This window comes from Sphaeramia orbicularis, unplaced genomic scaffold (genome assembly GCF_902148855.1).
Source record: "Sphaeramia orbicularis unplaced genomic scaffold, fSphaOr1.1, whole genome shotgun sequence".
In the NCBI taxonomy this organism is placed as follows: domain Eukaryota; kingdom Metazoa; phylum Chordata; class Actinopteri; order Kurtiformes; family Apogonidae; genus Sphaeramia; species Sphaeramia orbicularis.
This window is the reverse complement of record NW_021941603.1, coordinates 87,645-107,500: the sequence shown is the minus strand read 5'-3', so window position 1 is coordinate 107,500 and position 19,856 is coordinate 87,645. Positions and strand designations below refer to the sequence as shown.

General features: G+C 43.8%; 1 protein-coding gene across 2 annotated transcripts in view; it reads left to right on the top strand.

The window, feature by feature from the left end:
* LOC115416426 (regulator of telomere elongation helicase 1) overlaps positions 1-18,244 on the top strand; it is a 40,105-nt gene extending 21,861 nt beyond the window's left edge. Inside the window, exons 18-33 of one of the 2 annotated variants that reach the window (XM_030130196.1) lie at positions 1,052-1,092; positions 2,688-2,773; positions 2,881-2,958; positions 4,193-4,270; positions 4,553-4,699; positions 4,788-4,903; positions 5,372-5,495; positions 6,132-6,291; positions 6,379-6,533; positions 11,237-11,308; positions 11,541-11,751; positions 12,949-13,086; positions 13,309-13,461; positions 17,338-17,541; positions 17,632-17,847; positions 18,014-18,244. In XM_030130196.1, the coding sequence (XP_029986056.1) occupies positions 1,052-1,092; positions 2,688-2,773; positions 2,881-2,958; positions 4,193-4,270; positions 4,553-4,699; positions 4,788-4,903; positions 5,372-5,495; positions 6,132-6,291; positions 6,379-6,533; positions 11,237-11,308; positions 11,541-11,751; positions 12,949-13,086; positions 13,309-13,461; positions 17,338-17,541; positions 17,632-17,847; positions 18,014-18,078 (2,044 nt within the window). In that variant the 3' untranslated portion in view covers positions 18,079-18,244. Of the gene's footprint in view, positions 1-1,051; positions 1,093-2,687; positions 2,774-2,880; positions 2,959-4,192; positions 4,271-4,552; positions 4,700-4,787; positions 4,904-5,371; positions 5,496-6,131; positions 6,292-6,378; positions 6,534-11,236; positions 11,309-11,540; positions 11,752-12,948; positions 13,087-13,305; positions 13,462-17,337; positions 17,542-17,631; positions 17,848-18,013 lie in introns of both variants that reach the window. The other variant, XM_030130195.1, reaches the window with a different exon arrangement.
* Positions 18,245-19,856: the final 1,612 nt, after the last annotated feature.

Here is a 19,856-nt window from a genome sequence, read left to right as displayed (position 1 = left end):
CCTCCTTGGCGGAGGTAATGAGTGACAGGAAAACAAAAATGATTAAGAAACTAATTGAAAACAACAGTTATCATGATACTGTTAAAAAGGCCATTTTTAGTTAGTTTTGTTTCTTTTTTTAAATGATTATTTCCTTGAAGAATTGAATTACACCATAAATCTGCACAAATACTGAACACATTTGTATTTGATCCCAACAGGATCTAATGTTCTATCACCTAATGTTCAAACTGTGGTCAAACTGAAATTCTGTTTTACAGACATTCCAGTTTCAGATCCTGTTCAAATGTTCAGATTCTATTAGTTCACAACTAACATCAGAACAGGATTTGAGTTCAATCCCAACAAAGGAACCAACATTATTGAATAAAAGAGTGTGAAATAAGAATAAATAAAATAGAAACAAAAAAGAAAAAACTAGAAGCACTTGGAGAGCGCAGACCTCCGCCAAGGCTGATCAGTGGGCCCCCCCACCCCCAATCACCACCAAAATTTAATCATTTCTTCCTTATCCCATTTCCAACAAACCCTGAAAATTTCATCCAAATCTGTCCATAACTTTTTGAGTTATGTTGCACACTAACGGACAGACAAACAAACAAACAAACAGACAAACAAACAAACAAACCCTGGCAAAAACATAACCTCCTTGGCGGAGGTAACAAAAAAATACCTAAAAATATCCATACAGTACTTTTTAATATCAATACAGTATTGTGAAACAAAATATCACAATATATTGCAGAACTGATATTTTCTAACAGCCCTAATCCAAATGTGTTCAAACATGGGGGTTCAGTGTCCTTTAGTGGACCTGAACACACCTGTGGACCTGAACACACCTGTGGACCTGAACACACCTGAGGATCTGAACACACCTGTGGAGCTGAACACACCTGTGGAGCTGAACACACCTGAACACATCTGTGGATCTGAACACACACAACCACATTAATCAGATCCAATGATGTCAAAGAAGTAACAAGATGAGAACAAAGCAAAAGGTTAAACAATTAAATTCATGACTTTTTGTTTGGTTTTTTCATGATAGGTTTGTTCCTGAAAACATGGCCTCGTTAGGAAACACTGTGGGTAAGAGTAAACATTTACAATTAATGACCTACACTGTTTAATGAACATTTAGGAAACAATTAACCACCTACACTGTTTAATGAACAGTTAGGAAGAGGGGAGGAGGAGCACACTACTGATTGACTTAGTATTATTATTATTATTTTTTTTTATTTTTTTACCCCACCCTGAAAGGGGTGACAAGGGCTATTGTTTTTGGTTCAGTTTGTTTACACTTTATCAGTAAAACTATTGGTTGAATTCAGACCTAATGTGGTTTACATATTACCAGTTACCCAGAACAGATGGGATTACATTAGAGTAAAAGTAGGTCAAAAGTCACATTTTTATGAATGTTTAAAATATTTTTTTCCCATTTACTGATAATGGATGAAATGTGTCTGTAATGACATCACACACAGACATGATGACATCATCACAGCACAGACATGATGACATCAGTTCCTTTACTTTAGTTACTTTTTGGTGGTTTTGTTTGGATCAGTTCCGTTACTTTAGTTGCTTTTTGTTTGGATCAGTTCCATTACTTTAGTTACTTTTTGTTTGGATCAGTTCCATTACTTTAGTTACTTTTTGTTTGGATCAGTTCTGTTACTTTAATTACTTTTTGTTTTGATCAGTTCCTTTTCTTTAGTTACTTTTTGTGTGGATCAGTTCGTTGTCATCTTTATCTTCACCACTAGATGTTAGTAAATATTCCACCCTGAACCTGTCAGACGTCCCACATGTCTGTCACAGTCAGTGTCCACCTCCACTTCCTTTCTCTAACATGTGTCCACCTCCACTTCCTGTCTCTCACATGTGTCCACCTCCACTTCCTGTCTCTCACATGTGTCCACCTCCACTTCCTGTCTCTCACATGTGTCCACCTCCACTTCCTGTCTCTAACATGGGTCCACCTCCACTTCCTGTCTCTAACATGGGTCCACCTCCACTTCCTGTCTCTCACACGTGTCCACCTCCACTTCCTGTCTCTAACATGTGTTCATGTCCACTTCCTGTCTCTAACGTGTCCACCTCCACTTCCTGTCTCTCACATGTGTCCACCTCCACTTCCTGTCTCTCACATGTGTTCATGTCCACTTCCTGTCTCTAACGTGTCCACGTCCACTTCCTGTCTCTAACATGGGTCCACCTCCACTTCCTGTCTCTAACATGTGTCCACCTCCACTTCCTGTCTCTCACATGTGTTCATGTCCACTTCCTGTCTCTAACATGGGTCCACCTCCACTTCCTGTCTCTCACATGTGTCCACCTCCACTTCCTGTCTCTCACATGTGTCCACCTCCACTTCCTGTCTCTCACATGTGTTCATGTCCACTTCCTGTCTCTAACGTGTCCACGTCCACTTCCTGTCTCTAACATGGGTCCACCTCCACTTCCTGTCTCTCACATGTGTCCACCTCCACTTCCTGTCTCTCACATGTGTCCATGTCCACTTCCTGTCTCTAACATATGTCCACCTCCACTTCCTGTCTGTCACGTGTCCACCTCCACTTCCTGTCTCTAACATGTGTCCATGTCCACTTCCTGTCTCTATTGTGTGTCTTGTGTCTTGTCCCTTGTTTACTTCCTGCTGTTCTTTCTTTCTGCAGTGAATCTGAGTCGAGTGGTTCCTCATGGACTCCTGGTGTTTTTTCCTTCATTTCCTTTAATGGAAAAGACTCTGGATTTCTGGAGAGTAAGTCAAATGTAAACATGTGTTTCCTGTGCTGTTTGTTTTGTAAACATGTGTTTCCTGTGCTGTTTGTTTTTGTAAACATGTGTTGTTTTTGTCTCTGTCCACAGACTCATGGACATGCAGATCGCATCGAGAACATCAAGCCCATGTTTGTTGAACCCAAAGGAAAAGGAACATTCAATGAGGTCTGGATTCAAAACCCTCACCTGTCATTAGATGCATCCCAAAACCCTCACCTGTCATTAGATGCATCCCAAAACCCTCACCTGTCATTAGACGCATCCCAAAACCCTCACCTGTCATTAGACGCATCCCAAAACCCTCACCTGTCATTAGACGCATCCCAAAACCCTCACCTGTCATTAGACACATCCCAGAACCCTCACCTGTCATTAGACACATCCCAGAACCCTCACCTGTCATTAGACGCATCCCTAAAACCCTGACCTCTCATTAGACGCATCCCAAACCCTCACCTGTCATTAGACGCATCCCAAAACCCTCACCTGCCATTAGACAAAATGACCCAAACATTTTTTTTTTTAAAAATGAACAAAATATTTAACAAAATGAGCCAAATTAATCAATAAAGTGAACAAAATAATCCCTAAAATGATCCAAATCTCTGTGTGTGTTTGTTGTGTGTTGGTTTGAATCCTGAATGCTGCTTCCTCCTCTCTATCCCTAACCCTTTTTTTGTGGTAGATGTCAGTGTCAGTCCTTCCATAAATGTGTTGGTTTGAATCTAGAATGCTGCTTCCTCCTCTATCTCCTCCCAAATTCTGAACTGATGTGCTTTCCTGCTGTGTCCACATACACACACGTTTGAGAAAAACTCTTCTTCTTCTCTTGTTCTAACATCCACCCACATCTGTTTGTTTTGGTCATGTGACTCTAGTTTGTTTTGGTCATGTGACTCTAGTTTGTTTTGGTCATGTGACTCTAGTTTGGTTTGGTCATGTGACTCCTGTTGGACTTAGGTCTTTCCGTTTCAGTTTTGGGTCAAATACCAATTTAACTACGAACGAACTCCTCTGTCCAGTTGAAGAATAGTGTTTTATCCACGAGGCCAATGTTTCTGTGTCAGTTCTATTCACACACTCTGAGGCTCAGTGTTAGACTAGTGTTAGAGGCTCAGTGTTAGACTAGTGTTAGAGGCTCAGTGTTAAACAGACTAGTGTTAGAGGCTCAGTGTTAAACAGACTAGTGTTAGAGGCTCAGTGTTAGACTAGTGTTAGAGGCTCAGTGTTAAACAGACTAGTGTTAGAGGTTCAGTGTTAAGCAGACTAGTGTTAGAGGCTCAGTGTTAAACAGACTAGTGTTAGAGGCTCAGTGTTAAACAGACTAGTGTTAGAGGCTCAGTGTTAAGCAGACTAGTGTTAGAGGCTTAGTGTTAATCTTGTATTTGTCCTTTTGAAGGTGATTGATGGATTTTACTCCAGAGTCAATGATCCTTCATCCAAAGGAGGGAGTTTCTTCGCTGTGTGTCGAGGAAAGGTGAGTGATGTTTTAGAAAACGCAGTTCACCCAAAAATCTGAAGTGTGTGTTTAGACCTGCAGTGAACAGAGACGCATTTATTTAAACCAGATTTACACCAGATTTAAACCTACTACAGACCTGTGTGGATGGGGGATTTTATTTATTTGTATTGGTGTTGGGTTAGGGTTATGGATTACTCATAGTAATATATTATAATACAATATAATGTATTATAATATAATCTAATCTACTGGTGATGTGGTGTGTGTGTGTTTGTGTGTGTTGTGTTTCCTCTTCAGGCCAGTGAAGGCTTGGACTTCTCAGACTCTTTTGGTCGGGGGGTCGTCATCACAGGTCTGCCTTTCCCTCCAAAGATGGACCCACGGGTCATCCTGAAGATGGAGTTTCTTGACGAGATGAGCAGGAAGAAGGCACCTGGACTGAGGGTGGGTTGGTGGCTGGGGTGGCTGGGGCTTGGGCTTGGGCTTGGGGTTACCCTAACCCATACTAATATGTGTGTGTGTGTGTCTTCAGTACCTGTCAGGGCAGCAGTGGTACCGTCTCCAGGCCTTCAGAGCGGTGAACCAGGCCATTGGTCGAGTCATTCGACACAAAGACGATTATGGCGCCGTCCTGCTGTGTGACCAGAGGTACGATGGTCACATGGCCACAGACAGTCACATGACCACAGACAGACTGTCACACATGAGAACACCAGACTGACAGACTGTCCCACTAACACACACACACACACACACACACACTCCTGTACCATTTCCACATGTTTTAGATGACCTTTGGTTCAACTGTGTTAAAATACAGTCACAACAGGAAATGAACTGAAGGCACTGACAGACACAAGGAGAAACTACAAAGGTTACGGTTAGGAACAGGGTTAGGGTTAGCTCAAGTTAAAGGGCTAACCCTGACTCTGTTCCTAACCCTGACCCTGCTCCTTGAACCTTGGTAACGAAGACAATAATCCAGAGACAGAGCGGCAGATTCAAACATACAAACATCAGAAGAGTCCGTCCAACCAAACAGACCAGGTTATTGACGAGCACCGGTGACATCACAGACCCAACAATTATATTCAATTCAAACGGACTTCTGTGCAGGTTTAAGAACGCTGATGCACGAGCTCAGCTTCCATCGTGGATCCGACCGCACGTACGTCTGTACGACAACTTTGGAAATGTGGTCCGGGACGTGTCGCAGTTCTTCAGGGTGGCACAGAAAATGGTATGTCATCAGGTCAATGGTAGATCAACAGTTCAATTGTAGGTCAGCAGTTCATTGGTAGGTCAGCCGTTCATTGGTAGGTCAACCATTCAATGGTAGGTCAACTGTTCAATGGTAGGTCAGCAGTTCAATGATAGTAGACCAACAGTTCAATGATAGTAGACCAACAGTTCAGTGGTAGGTCAGCAATTCAATGATAGTAGATCAACAGTTCAATTGTAGATCAGCAGTTCAATGATAGTTGATCAACAGTTTAGCGGTAGGTCAACAGTTCAATGGTAGGTCAACAGTTCAATGATAGTAGATCAACAGTTCAATGGTAGGTTAACAGTTCAACGATAGTAGATCAACATTTCAGTGGTAGGTCAGCAGTTCGATGATAGTAGATCAACAGTTCAGTGGTAGGTCAGCAGTTCAATGGTAGGTCGGCAGTTCAATGGTAGATCAACAATTCAATTGTAGGTCAACAATTCAATTATAGTAGATCAACAGTTCAATGGTAGGTCAACAGTTCAATGATAGTAGGTCAACAGTTCAATGATAGTAGGTCAACAGTTCAATGGTAGGTCAGCAGTTCAATGGTAGGTCCCACTCTGGTCCATGTCACTGTGCTCATACTCTACCTACATGTGTCAGAGGCCTGTAGTGCAGAAGGAACACAACGCTGGGACATCCAAGAACCCTGGGACATCCGAGAACCCTGGGAAAGCTGCTGTTCTGGACACTCGGTGCCCCCCCACCCAGAGGGCCAAGGTTCTGGACGCCCACATTCCCAGTCTGAAGAAAAGGAGACTGAGTGAGTGTTCCACAAATCCAGTCTGCTTTGACCCATTCCAGTTCTTTCCTGGATTGTTCTGACTGGACCCGTCTATTCTGTGTTCAGACGACCCCCCAGGGGCCTCTGGAATGGCCCGGCTTTGTGTGGAATATGAAGGTGAGGCCCCGCAGACCCACAAGAGACCGCTTAACCTGTTCCACGCTCTGGACCAGGGGGACCGTAGACCGGGACAGGATGAGGATTCTTGGACGGGACCACAGGTACGGTGGTGGACTCTGTGATCTGGTCTACACCTTCAACAGGTATGGTGGTGCAGGGGTTTTTCTAGAAAAAATTAGTAAGAGGGAGCACAGGTAGGTGAGGGAAGCTACGTCACGAGAAAGGAAGGGAAACAAGATGGCGCCGCGGTCTGAAAAGATGCCAGTTTGTGTCGTTTTGAACCGTCAGACGGTCTACCTACTATGTTTACGATAGTTTTGGAATAATTATATGGTTTTTGATGACCAGGCACATTGTCATGTGTTGTTCCTGTGGTAGTTTCACCAGGAAAAGATCATTTTTGGAAAGACTGTATCTTGTGTAAGTACTGTGTTGCATGTAACTATAAGTTAGTGATGAAAGTGAGGAAAGAAAAAAAAAAAACCTGAACTTTTCTGAATGACTTCAATGAGTAACAAACCTGGTTTGCTTGTCTTCCGGACGTACTGCGACAGAAAATTGACATTTCTATCAGTTTCCTCGAGCCAGGACCACTTGAACTTATTTTTAATTGGTCATATTCACTAATCTTTGAAGGCCCTCCGAAAATGTTATGTTAGGAGTATGTGAATGCTGAATACATCAGAAGAAGGAACAGAACTTCAACTTTTAAACACAAAAAACAATTTTATTCTATCTTCATTCGTTCATGAGATATAAACATTTGAATACTGGTCATTTTCAGGAAAAAAATGAATTTTGAGCAAAAAACAGAAAATTGTGTTTTTTTTTGTTTTTTTTTTTTTTTTTCAAAGATATTGATTTTTCCAGATAAAACTGATTTCCTATTCACATTTTTGACTCTTATTTACAAACAGTAACAGTGTATTCAAAATCACAAAAAGAAATAATAACAATCATAATAACAAACACTTCTAAGATATCCCAACATTCTATAAAATATTAGTGGAATCCACACCAAACTTTAGACCAAACATCTTCTAAAGCACCAGGTTCCTTCTAAACTTTACACATTTACATACAACAATTATGAGTCTAACACATATTAGTTTAGCTTTTGGATATAAACACTTCAATATTCCTCATTTTCAAGAAAAACAAGAAACAAATGCACTAAATACTGTAGATTTCTGGCCTTTCCTTGGCTGTACCAGGTCCTCCTGTTGGACCACCTGCTGTGTTTGATCTGTAAATAATTATATGGACATCTAGTTATTTATCTCTGTATGAATATAAGTATGTATTTATTTCCTACTAAAGCCAAATCCAACAGTGTCTTACCAGTGTCTCCGCTGACATTATACAGTTGAATCTGTTCTGTGTCCTCAGTCTGAATCTGAACTCACTCTAACAGATGAACACTAGCTGTGCTTTGTCTTGTCCCACATCTGTGTGTCTGTATGTCCTGTCTGTCATTGTCTCTGTATCGCTCCGTCCCCCCCATCATCCTCCGTGTTGCACCCGAGCCGATCCGTGTTTCCTGTGTCCGTCTCCCTCACCTTCTCTTTCTATGTTCCTGTCTCTAAATGGTTCTTCTGTAACTCCATCATATATATACTTGTCGGACTCTGTCTCCATAATCATCTTTAAAGCTTTTGAAACTGTGTGCGGTTCCTGCAGAGTCTGCATTTCCTCATTCACAGTGACTGGCGCTGTATGCGTTGCCATGGGATACGGCGACTCGAAAACTTTACACCCAGTCCTTCATTTTTCCAAAAAAGCTGCTTAATTGTTTGTTTTTGGACTAAGGAAATTAATTCACATGATCCGCAACAGCTTCAACTACAGTATAACAGTGAAAATACGAATTGACCGAAAATTTCGTCATTGGCGGGGAAAGAGTTAATTTATCGGAACATATGCTCAGTCTTCGGAAAAAAAAAGATTTCCGGCAAAAACCGGAAAACTTTCATCACTAGTGTATGGCGTAACTGTGAGCTTTGGGGTAAAAAAAAAAATTGTAATTTTGGTATAAGGGCGGTAGCCAAAAGTACGAGGGCACAGCGCCCCTGTTCCCTGGTTTAGAAAAACCCCTGGTGGTGGGCTCTGTGATCTGGTCTACACCTCCAGGGTTTTTCCCTTGGTTTACAGAGGGTCTTTGTGCTGTCTTGATTTAGAAGGATTAGGTTGCTTATCTGGGTCCGGGTCACAGCAGGGAACCCTAGACTTCCCTCTCTCTGCCCACCTCCTCCTCTAGTTCCGCTGGTGGGATTCCCAGGAGTTCCCAGGACAGCCAAGAGATAGAATCCCTCCGGCCTGTCCTGGGTCTGCCCGAGGTCTCCTCTGGGTTGGACATGCCTGGAACACTTGACCAGGGAGTCCTCCTGGCTAGATGAACCACCTCAGCTGACTCCTCTGGATGTGGAGGAGCAGTGGTTCTACTCTTAGCCCCTCCCTCTCAGATGGATGGCCCAACCCTTCAGCCAATCTCTAAAGGAGAAGCCGGCCACCCTGCCAAGGAAATTCATTTCCACCACTTGTATCTTATAAAGCTCTTTGAGTGCCCAAAAAAGCACCATAGAAATCTAATCCATTATGATTATTTTTATGATTTATCTGTGATCTTGTCGTGTTAGTCACTACTCACAGCTGGTGACCGTAGGTGAGGGTAGGACCATAGATTGACCAGTAAATGGAGAGCTTTGTCTTTTGGTTCAGCTCCTTCACTACAACCACAACAGACCGGTACAGCATCTGCAGTACTGCCAACGCTGTCCTGATCTGCCTGTCAATCTGTCGCTCCATCCTTCCTTCACTCGTGAACAAGACCATCAGATACATAAACTCCTGTGCTTGGACTCTCCTTTCAAGTATACTGACATAGGCCTTCCATGGGAGATGGAGGAGTGTGACCCCCCTATACCCTCCAGTCCCCCTTCTTTAAAAGGGGAACCACCACCACCCCAGTCTGCCAATCCAGAGGTACTGTCCCCCCACCCCCGCGATATTTAAGAAGCATGTCAGCCAAGACAGCCCCACAATATCCGGAGCTTTAAGGAACTCAGGTCGGATTCCATCCATCCCCGGGGGCTGGCCACCAAGGAGTCGTCCAACTACCAGAGACCTCAGCCCCAGTGGTGGGCAAGCCGCACCTGAGGTCCAGGGCTCTGCTTCTGCCACAAACACTGTAAACAGTGTTCGTGGAGCTCTGCTTCCCCCGCCTGAGTCACCTGACAGTTTGCCAGAACCTCTTCAACGCCAACTGAAAGTCACTCTCCATGGTCTCACCAAACTACTCCCATGCCCAAGTTTTAGCCTCAGCCACTGCCAAAGCTGTGGCCTCCTGAACCTGCTGGTACCTGTCAGCTGCCTCAAGGAGTCCCATGTGCCAGTGGCCCTATAGGACTCCTTCTTCAGCTCGACAGCACCCCTTACCTCTGGGGTCCATTAATGGGTTTGGGGATTGCTGCCACAACTCCACACAGTCGCACTGGCAGTGGAGGTACTGAACATGGTCCATTCAGACCATTAGGGTTAGGGTCCCCAGCGTCCCTCAGGATGTGGTTGGTAGGTAGGTCAGTTGATCCCACAGTGGGCAGTTCTGTTGAACAGTCTCCAGTACAGTGTCAGTGGATCATACAACAGTATAGTGGTCCCTTGTTTATCACGGGGGTTACATTCTAAAAAATAACCCCCAATAGGCGAAATCCACGAAGTAGTCAGCTTTATTTTTTACAATTATTCTATATGTTTTAAGGTTGTAAAACCCCTCACCACACACTTGATACACTTTTCTCAGACAGGCATTAAAATTTTCTCACATTTATTTCTTGTTTAACCGCTCTCAAAGTTCAAACCTTCGTAGATTTTAAAAAATAAGTACAGTATTATAGAATGAAACCAAAGATCCAAACCTGTTTTCAGGCCCAAACATTTGTTTAGAAATAAACAGCTGCGTAACTTCTCCCTTCCTTCAGCATGTCCAGAAGTCCAACTGTTTGTGCGATGGTTAGCATCTTCCTCTGCCTTTTGGGTGCGACTGCAGGTGCCTTTGTCGGTGCAGAACATTTCGTCGATATTGTGGGTTTTTTCGGGGAGAAAACTGTCAAACATACAGCACTTCAGAGTCACACTGCTAGAGATCAGACATTTATGTAAATTTGGCAGAAGAACGCATTCTGTACTGTACAGGAGACACGGCACGGAGGAGAGTGACTGACAATGGTCTACGGTCCCTTAGCCAATCAGGATGCAGAACACAATGCGCGTTCATACGCTGTAAAAAAAAAAAAAAAGCATGCAAAATTGCACCAAAAAAAAATCCACCAAACAGTGAGGCCGTGAAAGGTGAACCACGTAATAGTGAGGGACAACTGTACACAAAAGAAGGAAGCACAGACGTTGACATCTGACTTTTAGATCTCCTGGACAGACGGTCCTGTCAGGTGTTCCCAGCACACCCTCACCGTATGTTTGGGTCTGAGCGACATCCTTTCCACCTTTGGACACACACTTACCACCAGATAGTGATAGTGATGAGGTGACAGCTCTACACCAGTCTTCACCTGAGTGTCTGAAGAAATGACTACCAAGGTGATCCTAGCTGCAGTCTAGGCTGAAGGAAGTGGAAACCCTCTGGAATCACATGGACATGACAGAAAACACAACTCCCCTCACTCACACTGAAAGTCTTGATTAAAAAAAACAACAACAGTCTTTGAACCTCTTCTATTTTGTGTAAACCCACAGATGGCCTGAATGTAAATGTAAGTCTGTGACTATGTGTTGTCCTTTGTCCACTCAGTGTCTTCAGTATAAAAGGACAGATGTGGACGCAAAAGGAGGAAAACGGAAAATCAAAGTGGTCCATGAGCAGGTACGTCTATGCTGGAGGGGTAAGGGTTAAGGTCAAATGTTCCAAGTGCATGTTGTAGATGATCAGACTGATCAGTCTGAGGTTGAACTGTCTGTGAATGTGCGCTCAGCTGTAGAGTCCATCACATGTGTCTGTTTGTGTTGGTGCCAAACCCTTGGGTTATGAACCTGTGATTGTTCTGGAACCTTCCGTCCGTTTGATGTGAGCGGTTTGTGCGTTGTCGCTCCTGCAGAAGCTGAGCATGTCCTCAGCCGTGTGTGAGGAGGATAAAGCCAGCAGAGCCAAGAGGTTTCTGCAGGACATGAAGAAGAGTCTGAGCCACGTCAAGTTTGAGCAGATGGTCCAAGCCCTGCAGACCTACAAGAGGACGGACCACCTGGATGGACTGCTGACCCAGACGGCAGCACTGGCTGAAGACGCCAACACGCACGGTCTGCTGAGAGGTAACGGTGACGCCAACACCAACACTGTTAACACCAACACCACAAACGCTAACACTGCTAACACCAACACCACAAACGCCAACACCCACGGTCTGCTGAGAGGTAACAGTGACGCCAACACCACAAACACCAACACCGATAACACCAACACCCACGGTCTGCTGAGAGGCAATGGTGACGCCAGCACCAACACCAACACCGCTAACACCAACACCACAAACACCAACACCACAAACACCAACACCGCTAACACCAACGCTGCTAACACCAACACCACAAACGTCAACACCGCTAACACCAACACCGCTAATACCAACACCATAAACACCAACACCACAAATGACAACACCACAAACACCATCACTGCTAACACCAACGCTGCTAACGCCAACACCACAAATGCCAACACCACAAACGCCAACACCACAAACGCAAACACCGCAAACGCCAACACCACAAACGCCAACGCCACAAGCACCAACACCAAAACCGCTAACACCAACACAACAAACACCAGCACTGCTAACACTAACGCCACGAACGCCAACACCACAAACACCAACACCACAAGCGCCAACGCCACAAATGCCAACACCACAAACACCAACATCGCCAATGCCACAAATGTCAACACCACAAACGCCAACACCACAAACGCCAAGACCACGATTGCCAACACCATGAACACCAACACCGCCAGCGCCACGAACACCAAAAAAGCCAACACCACAAAAGCCAACGCCACAAACGCCAACACTACAAATGCCAACACTGCTAACGCCAAGACCACGAACGCCAACACCACCAATGCCAAGACCACGAACGCCAACACCACCAATGCCAACACCACCAACGCCATGAACACCGCCAACGCCACAAACACCAACACCACCAACACCATGAACGCCACTGCCAACGCCACAAACGCCAACACCAACATCACCAACAGCAACTCTGCAAATGCCATGAACGCCACGAACGCCAACACCACAAGCACCAACACACAACCACAACCTGTTTAGTCTTCATGTTCCTCATACAGCTAATGCTAATATTCAAATAAACACACACAAAGACAAATCACATAAAGGGTTTGGGGTAGTTCCTAGTTCCTGTTTATACCTGGTGTGTTTGTGTCCTACAGGTTTGGGCTCTGGTTACTTCCTGGTTCAAATATGGTCTATTTGTGTCCCTCAGGTTTCTACCAGTTCGTTCGTCCTCATCACAAACTGTGCTTCGATCAGACGGTTCTGGAGCTGACAGGACGAGGCTGTGGATACAAACCTGTCCACTCTGTGTCCAAGGAGGACCGGGACGGCCCCCCTGTGGACAGAGGTGGGACACTGGAACAGGACCCATGTGGACCACTGTGGACCCTTATGAGCCCATGTGGACCCATGTGGGCCACTGTGGACCCTTATGAGCCCATGTGGACCCATGTGGGCCCCTGTCCTCCCCGTAATCTGAATAGAATCATATGAATGCTTACTGGTCTAGATGAACTGGTCCACAGATGACTGATGGTTGTTTAAATGTCCATCCACCTCGGTCCAGCAGCGTCATCATCCACTGGGATGTCCACCACCAGCCAACTGGACACTGACCAACTAGACACTGACCAACTGAACCATGGAGGACCACACCTCCACCACAGCACTGACACCACACACAGAAGGGTCCAGAAGACTGAGAAAGATGGACGATCAGAGGGTAAGCGTTAAAGGTTTAAGGTGGACATTTGGGTCTGTAAGGGTTAAAGGTGGACGTTTGTGTGTTCCTGTAGATTTGGATTTGACTCCAGTGTTAAGGTGGAAATGACCCTCAACAGTCCTTCAATGTGACCCTTATGTGTCCCCTTGACTGTGCTTCTGTTGAGTGGAACCTGCTGAATCTTAAAGGTGCTGATGACTTTTGTGACCAGTGTGTCCTCACTTCTGTCCATCCTCAGTCCTCTCCTCAGTATCATCCGTCTGTCTGTCATTCCTCAGCTGAATCTCTTCCATTAAACTGAACAGTTTTAGTTCCATCCACCACTAACAAACACCATGTGTTTACGTTCTGAACCCAGAGGTAAGTCGGGCATCTGAGGAATTTTTTGTCGCGACGTGCATTGTGGGAAACGGAGGTTCACGCTGCCGCTGCAGCGTTGCAACAGAAAATTCCTCAGATACCTGGGAACAGATTCAGCTGAGGACACTGCATGAAAAACTAGATTATCGACCCCGTAAACGCCCGCCAACTTCAAAGATTCCCGGTAATTATCGTGAGTTTACAGAAAAGTTCAGCTGTGCTGGAAACTGCCGCAAACGGAGCCAACGGGGGAGGAGGAGCGGGGCGGGTGTGAGGGCGAGCGGGTGCGGGGGTTAATAGCTCGCAGAGGTGTGAACGACCCTCATTTACATTTGAATGTCACTGGTGCCTGCCATGTCCGACCACAGAGACACACATTGGATGTTTTTTTTCTTTTTATAGCAGCCCATTGGATGTTACCACAAAGGACAGCTCACATGTGATTGGTCATCTGTGCAGCATTATAATATGCCCCATCCATTAAAAATATTATTATTATTGTTATTATTAAGTTTATTATTCAGATATTTATTTACATATGTATTTATTGTTGCAGGGTAATAATTCACATCCTGAAAACATCACCACCAATATCAATTAAGAAAGAACACGACTGCCAAGATCATGTTAAAAAATAAAGACAAGCTTTAATAAATGTAGAATGCAAAAAGCACACTTACATATTTAAGAAAACAGTGCCAACACTTTCAAATTAAACACACTTAGAATGTCCACAGTCAGTTCAGTCAGATGTGCTGTCCTCACAACATGTGTCTGTGCAGCTCCAGCCACAAACAACAACACAGTAGAGTCCAAACAAGGCTTTCTGTTCTGAGCTGGAGCTTCTCCTTTACTTGACGTTTTCATTAACGTTTTTGTAACTGCAACATATAAAATACATCCAACTTAAATTACTAACAGACAGTTATTATTACAGTTATTATTAATTACTCTACACACGTAATGCACTCACATCACTAGCTTGAATATCATAAACGTTAGCTTCATTACACGTTCACAGAACAGTTTCAATCAAACAGCATCTAGAACCTAATGTTGTTTTCGGATATATACACTTAAAAGAAGAAAATGTTCCAAGGCACACAGTAGTAGAGCACACTTAGCGAACATGAGTTTTTCTGAACTTTAACTGCAGAGAAAAGAAGGAACGGAAATATACGGCAAAGATCATCTCTAGCAAAAGAGCGCTCACTCTGTATACAACCTGAGTGCACAGAGAACACAAAGATCCTTTAGGAGAAGACATCTCACTCCTATCAATTCTTAAGACAACTGCATTTTAACAGATTTTAACTGATTTATCTATTATCAACTTATTGTAACTTATGAAAGTAATTTATACAACGTATGAAATAAGTTTGATCTTTGACCTAAAAACATTACATCAGACAAGTGTTGGTGCCATCTTCTCTGAGGGTGGTCCAGTCCAGTCTTCTGTGGTAGTAGAACATGTGTTGGTTCTGCTGTAGTGTCTGTGGTGGTAGAACATGTGTTGGTTCTGCTGTAGTGTCTGTGGTGGTAGAACATATGCTGGTTCTGCTGTAGTGTGTGTGGTGGTAGAACATGTGTTGGTTCTGCTGTAGTGTGTGTGGTGGTAGAACATGTGTTGGTTCTGCTGTAGTGTCTGTGGTGGTAGAACATGTGTTGGTTCTGCTGTAGTGTCTGTGGTGGTAGAACATGTGTTGGTTCTGCTGTAGTGTCTGTGGTGGTAGAACATGTGTTGGTTCTGCTGTAGTGTCTGTGGTAGTAGAACATATGCTGGTTCTGCTGTAGTGTCTGCGGTGGTAGAACATGTGTTGGTTCTGCTGTAGTGTCTGCGGTGGTAGAACATATGCTGGTTCTGCTGTAGTGTGTGTGGTGGTAGAACATGTGTTGGTTCTGCTGTAGTGTCTGTGGTGGTAGAACATGTGTTGGTTCTGCTGTAGTGTCTGTGGTGGTAGAACATGTGTTGGTTCTGCTGTAGTGTTTGTGGTGGTAGAACATGTGCTGGTTCTGCTGTAGTGTCTGTGGTGGTAGAACATGTGTTGGTTCTGCTGTAGTGTCTGTGGTGGTAGAACATGTGTTGGTTCTGCTGTAGTGTGTGTTAGAGTGCAGCTCATAGGTTAGAGCTCCAGACTCTGGAAGGATGGAGGCCTTCCAGTCCACCCACATGTCCCATCAGCAGTGCCATCTTCTTCATCAGACCTCATATCCATTGTGATCCCCTCCATAAATCTCCTCCTTGTTGTCCAGTTCCTCCTCTTTTGCCTCCAGCTGCTGTCCAGACAGAAGTACCATCAGTGCTGCACTGTGAGGCTAACAGTAGTAGAATGTGGTGTTTGTGTCAGATTCAGATTAAATACAGATTCTTATAAATCTTCCCGTCTTTCTTCTCTGCTGTGGGCTGAAATGTTCATGGCTTCTGCCTGGACTGTTAGATCTGGTTGGCTGTATGTGTAGTTCCATTGGACTGTTTCTTTATGTCTTACAGACCACTGGAATTAAAATATACAAGTTAGGAAGAGTAAAAAAATAGATGCATAGGATTAGAACAATAGAGAAACAAAACACAACAAACTATTAAAGTTCCTTCATCAACAGGACTCCACTTTCTACTCCATTCCAGCCTGGACCTTCAGCTGGAGCTGCCATTAAATGAGCAGTCACTGCTTCACTGTGGGTGAGCTCAGTCTGAAAACCAAATAGAAATAGTTCAGAAAAAGCAGACATTAAAGGTATACATTTACTTCTATAGAGCAGAATGGATCCAAACTCTTTAAAATCTGACCGTTGCTCTGGTTCATACCATCTGTTGTTTCCTTCACTGTTTTGCAGACGGCGCACACCTTCCTAAAAAAATACCAGACTAAGTCACTTTGAGGAACAAACACCTCCAGGTTCAAGCAGGTCAATGTGACACATTCATTACTTTAATCAGTTCCACAAGTCAAACATATGTAATAATTAATTGACATGTAATTAATTGACATTAATTCACATGTAATAATTAATTGAATATATACTTACCACAATTTTTGGATTGTGCTCCAGCCTTTTTCTGGTTCTTGTCCACAGTCTGGTGGCTCATCCAGTGTCTGCCTGGTTCTAGTCAGTGAGTTGTTGTGTCACCTCCACTGTAAACTGCTGTGTCATGTACGACTCCATTTGCATTTGTATACCTCACAGCAGGACCATTTACATACGAAAACCTCACATAGTCCAAGGGGCTGGGGAGGGGTTATTGCCAAGGCTCTCTAACCAGAGGGTGGGAATTCACGGCAATTCCCGGCAGTTAGAGAGAATTTTCTGTGGTCACTTCAAATTCCCACCAGTAGGCGTTAATTTCAAGTTTCACAGCAATTTACAGGGACGTTAACTGACGAAAACCCCACTGTTCATGCAGTGGGAATGACAGACAGACGGTCGGACGAAGGATACTGAGGAGAGGACAGGAAACACTGGTCACAAAAGTCATCAGCTCCTTTAATGCTGGTGTCCTTCCTGTGTTCTCTTCAGGTTCTGGTCCAGTTGGGTCTGGTCCAGTTGTTCCGGTCCACGCTGCCTTTGTGTCAGATGTTCAGTCAGTGTTGGGTTCAGTGAACAGTGGTCATCTGTTCAGAGCCGTTCACAGATACAAGAGAACAGACAACTACGAAGAACTGGTGTCTGTGGTGGTCAGTCTGCTGACAGAGGACAGGAACCACTTCAGTCTGTTACACAGTATGTAACCCTAACCCTGTTACACAGGACTAACCCTAACCCAGAACCCCTCAGGTGTGTGTTTGTGGCTTTAACAGTTTCCTTTTTCAGGGTTCTCCATGCTTATTCGCCCTCACCATAAAAAACAGTACAAGGAAATGTTGGAGGATTTAAGTGGAGGGTCAGGACTGACTGCACAAGAAACCAACGAAGAAGAAGAAAAAAACACCAACAAAGAAGAAGAAAAAAACACCAACCAAGAAGAAGAAAAAAACACCAACAAAGAAGAAGAAAAAAACACCAACCAAGAAGAAAAAAACAAACCAGGTGAAGCACAGACACACCTTCACATCTAGAAATAGGCAGAAAAGTACAAGTACAAAAGTACAAGTATAAGAACGCAAGTACAAGTACAGAAGTATAAATACAGAATTACAAGTACATACGTCTGTGTTAATAGTACTCTTCTATTCTTTGTGTGTTTTTCTTTCAGTGTCTCTGGTCAAAACTCAAAGTAAGATTTCAGCTTTTTTCTCAAACAGCCAAAGTAAGAACTGACTTTGAGCTGAGCAACAGCAGGACCTGGACCCAGACCCTGAACCCGGACCTGGACCCAGACCCTGAACCTAACCTTGAACTATTTCAGTCCAAACTCAAGGATGAGTCTAATTTCAGACTTTGTCTCCACTGTCAAATGTCCACGTGTCATATTAAAATAAACAGTTTTGAATAAAAGACTGATTTGCTTTTCTTTTCTTGTTGGGCAGTTCTGTACACAATGTTAGTTAGTTCCGTCCTCCGTGTTGGGTAGTTCCGTCCTCCATGTTGGGTAGTTCTGTCCTCCATGTTGGGTAGTTCCGTCCTCCATGCTAGGTAGTTCTGTACACCATGTTGGGTAGTTCCGTCCTCCGTGTTGGGTAGTTCCGTCCTCCATGTTGGGTAGTTCCATCCTCCGTGTTGGGTAGTTCTGTCCTCCATGTTGGGTAGTTCCGTCCTCCATGCTAGGTAGTTCTGTACACCATGTTGGGTAGTTCCGTCCTTCGTGTTGGGTAGTTCCGTCCTTCGTGTTGGGTAGTTCCGTCCTTCGTGTTGGGTAGTTCCGTCCTCCGTGTTGGGTAGTTCCGTCCTCCATGTTGGGTAGTTCCGTCCACCATGTTGGGTAGTTCCGTCCTCCATGTTGGGTAGTTCCGTCCTCCATGTTGGGTAGTTCTGTCCTCCATGTTGGGTAGTTCCGTCCACCATGTTGGGTAGTTCTGTCCTCCATGTTGGGTAGTTCCGTCCTCCATGTTGACTCAATTTATTCAGATCAGGTGGACACTCAGGACTCAAAGACAATGGGCACCCAACATTAGATGAAGTGTCCATTTATAGGCAGGGAGGCTCACATGTAGAAATTGGTTGGTCTTTAAATTGAATTTTTTTTTTAATGAAAATATTCTTCTTGGTTTAAGCAATAAAGAAATAAATCTACCTTCATAATTTTTTGTGGAGCTCCAAAAATGTCCACTCTGCTCTACATTTTTTTTTTTTTTTTTTAATTTTATTGTTTACTTTGTGCACTTCTCAAAACAAGACAAACACAGGGGACATATGGGATATATTTACTACAATAAATCCTGTGACCAACAATTGTTTTTAGCAGTGTGACGCTGAAGTGAAACTGGTCCATGTCTTCCATTTATCCTGAGTCTGTTCTTCAGTTTCAGTCTGTGGGTCAGAATCCCCATCTCAAATATTCCATTCACAGTTTGGATCCAGTCAGTTGTCGGTGGTTCTAATCTGCACCATTTTTTGGTAATGGCCTTTTTACAGGCTGCTAGTAGTATTTTAAACAAATATCCATCATTTTTCTTATATTATTACCAATAATACATCCAAAATACACCACCTCTGCTGGACATTTTCGTGTGTTTTTCGTGTGCGTTTAAGATAAACTGTGTGAAGACTGTCAAATCAAAACTTTTTTACTGCAGCTAATCTGATGTTTTCTCACATTTGATCATATTCCCAATTTTTATTAGCAATTGATTTACATTCAAACATGTTAGTGCAGATCAGGTTTATCTAGAACACAGCTGTCAAACATGCGGCCTGGGGTCCAGTCCGTCCCGCAGGATGAATTTGTGAAATGCAAAAATTACACTGAAGAAATTAACAATCAATGGTGTCAAAATCATTTTAGTTCAGGTTTCACATACAGACACGTACAGTCCAGTTAGATTTGAAGTGGGTCAGAACCAGTGAAATATGATCAGAATAACCTGTAAATAATGACAACCCCACATGTTCTCTTTGGGTTTTTTTTTTTTTGGTGTAAAAAAGCAAAATTCCATGGA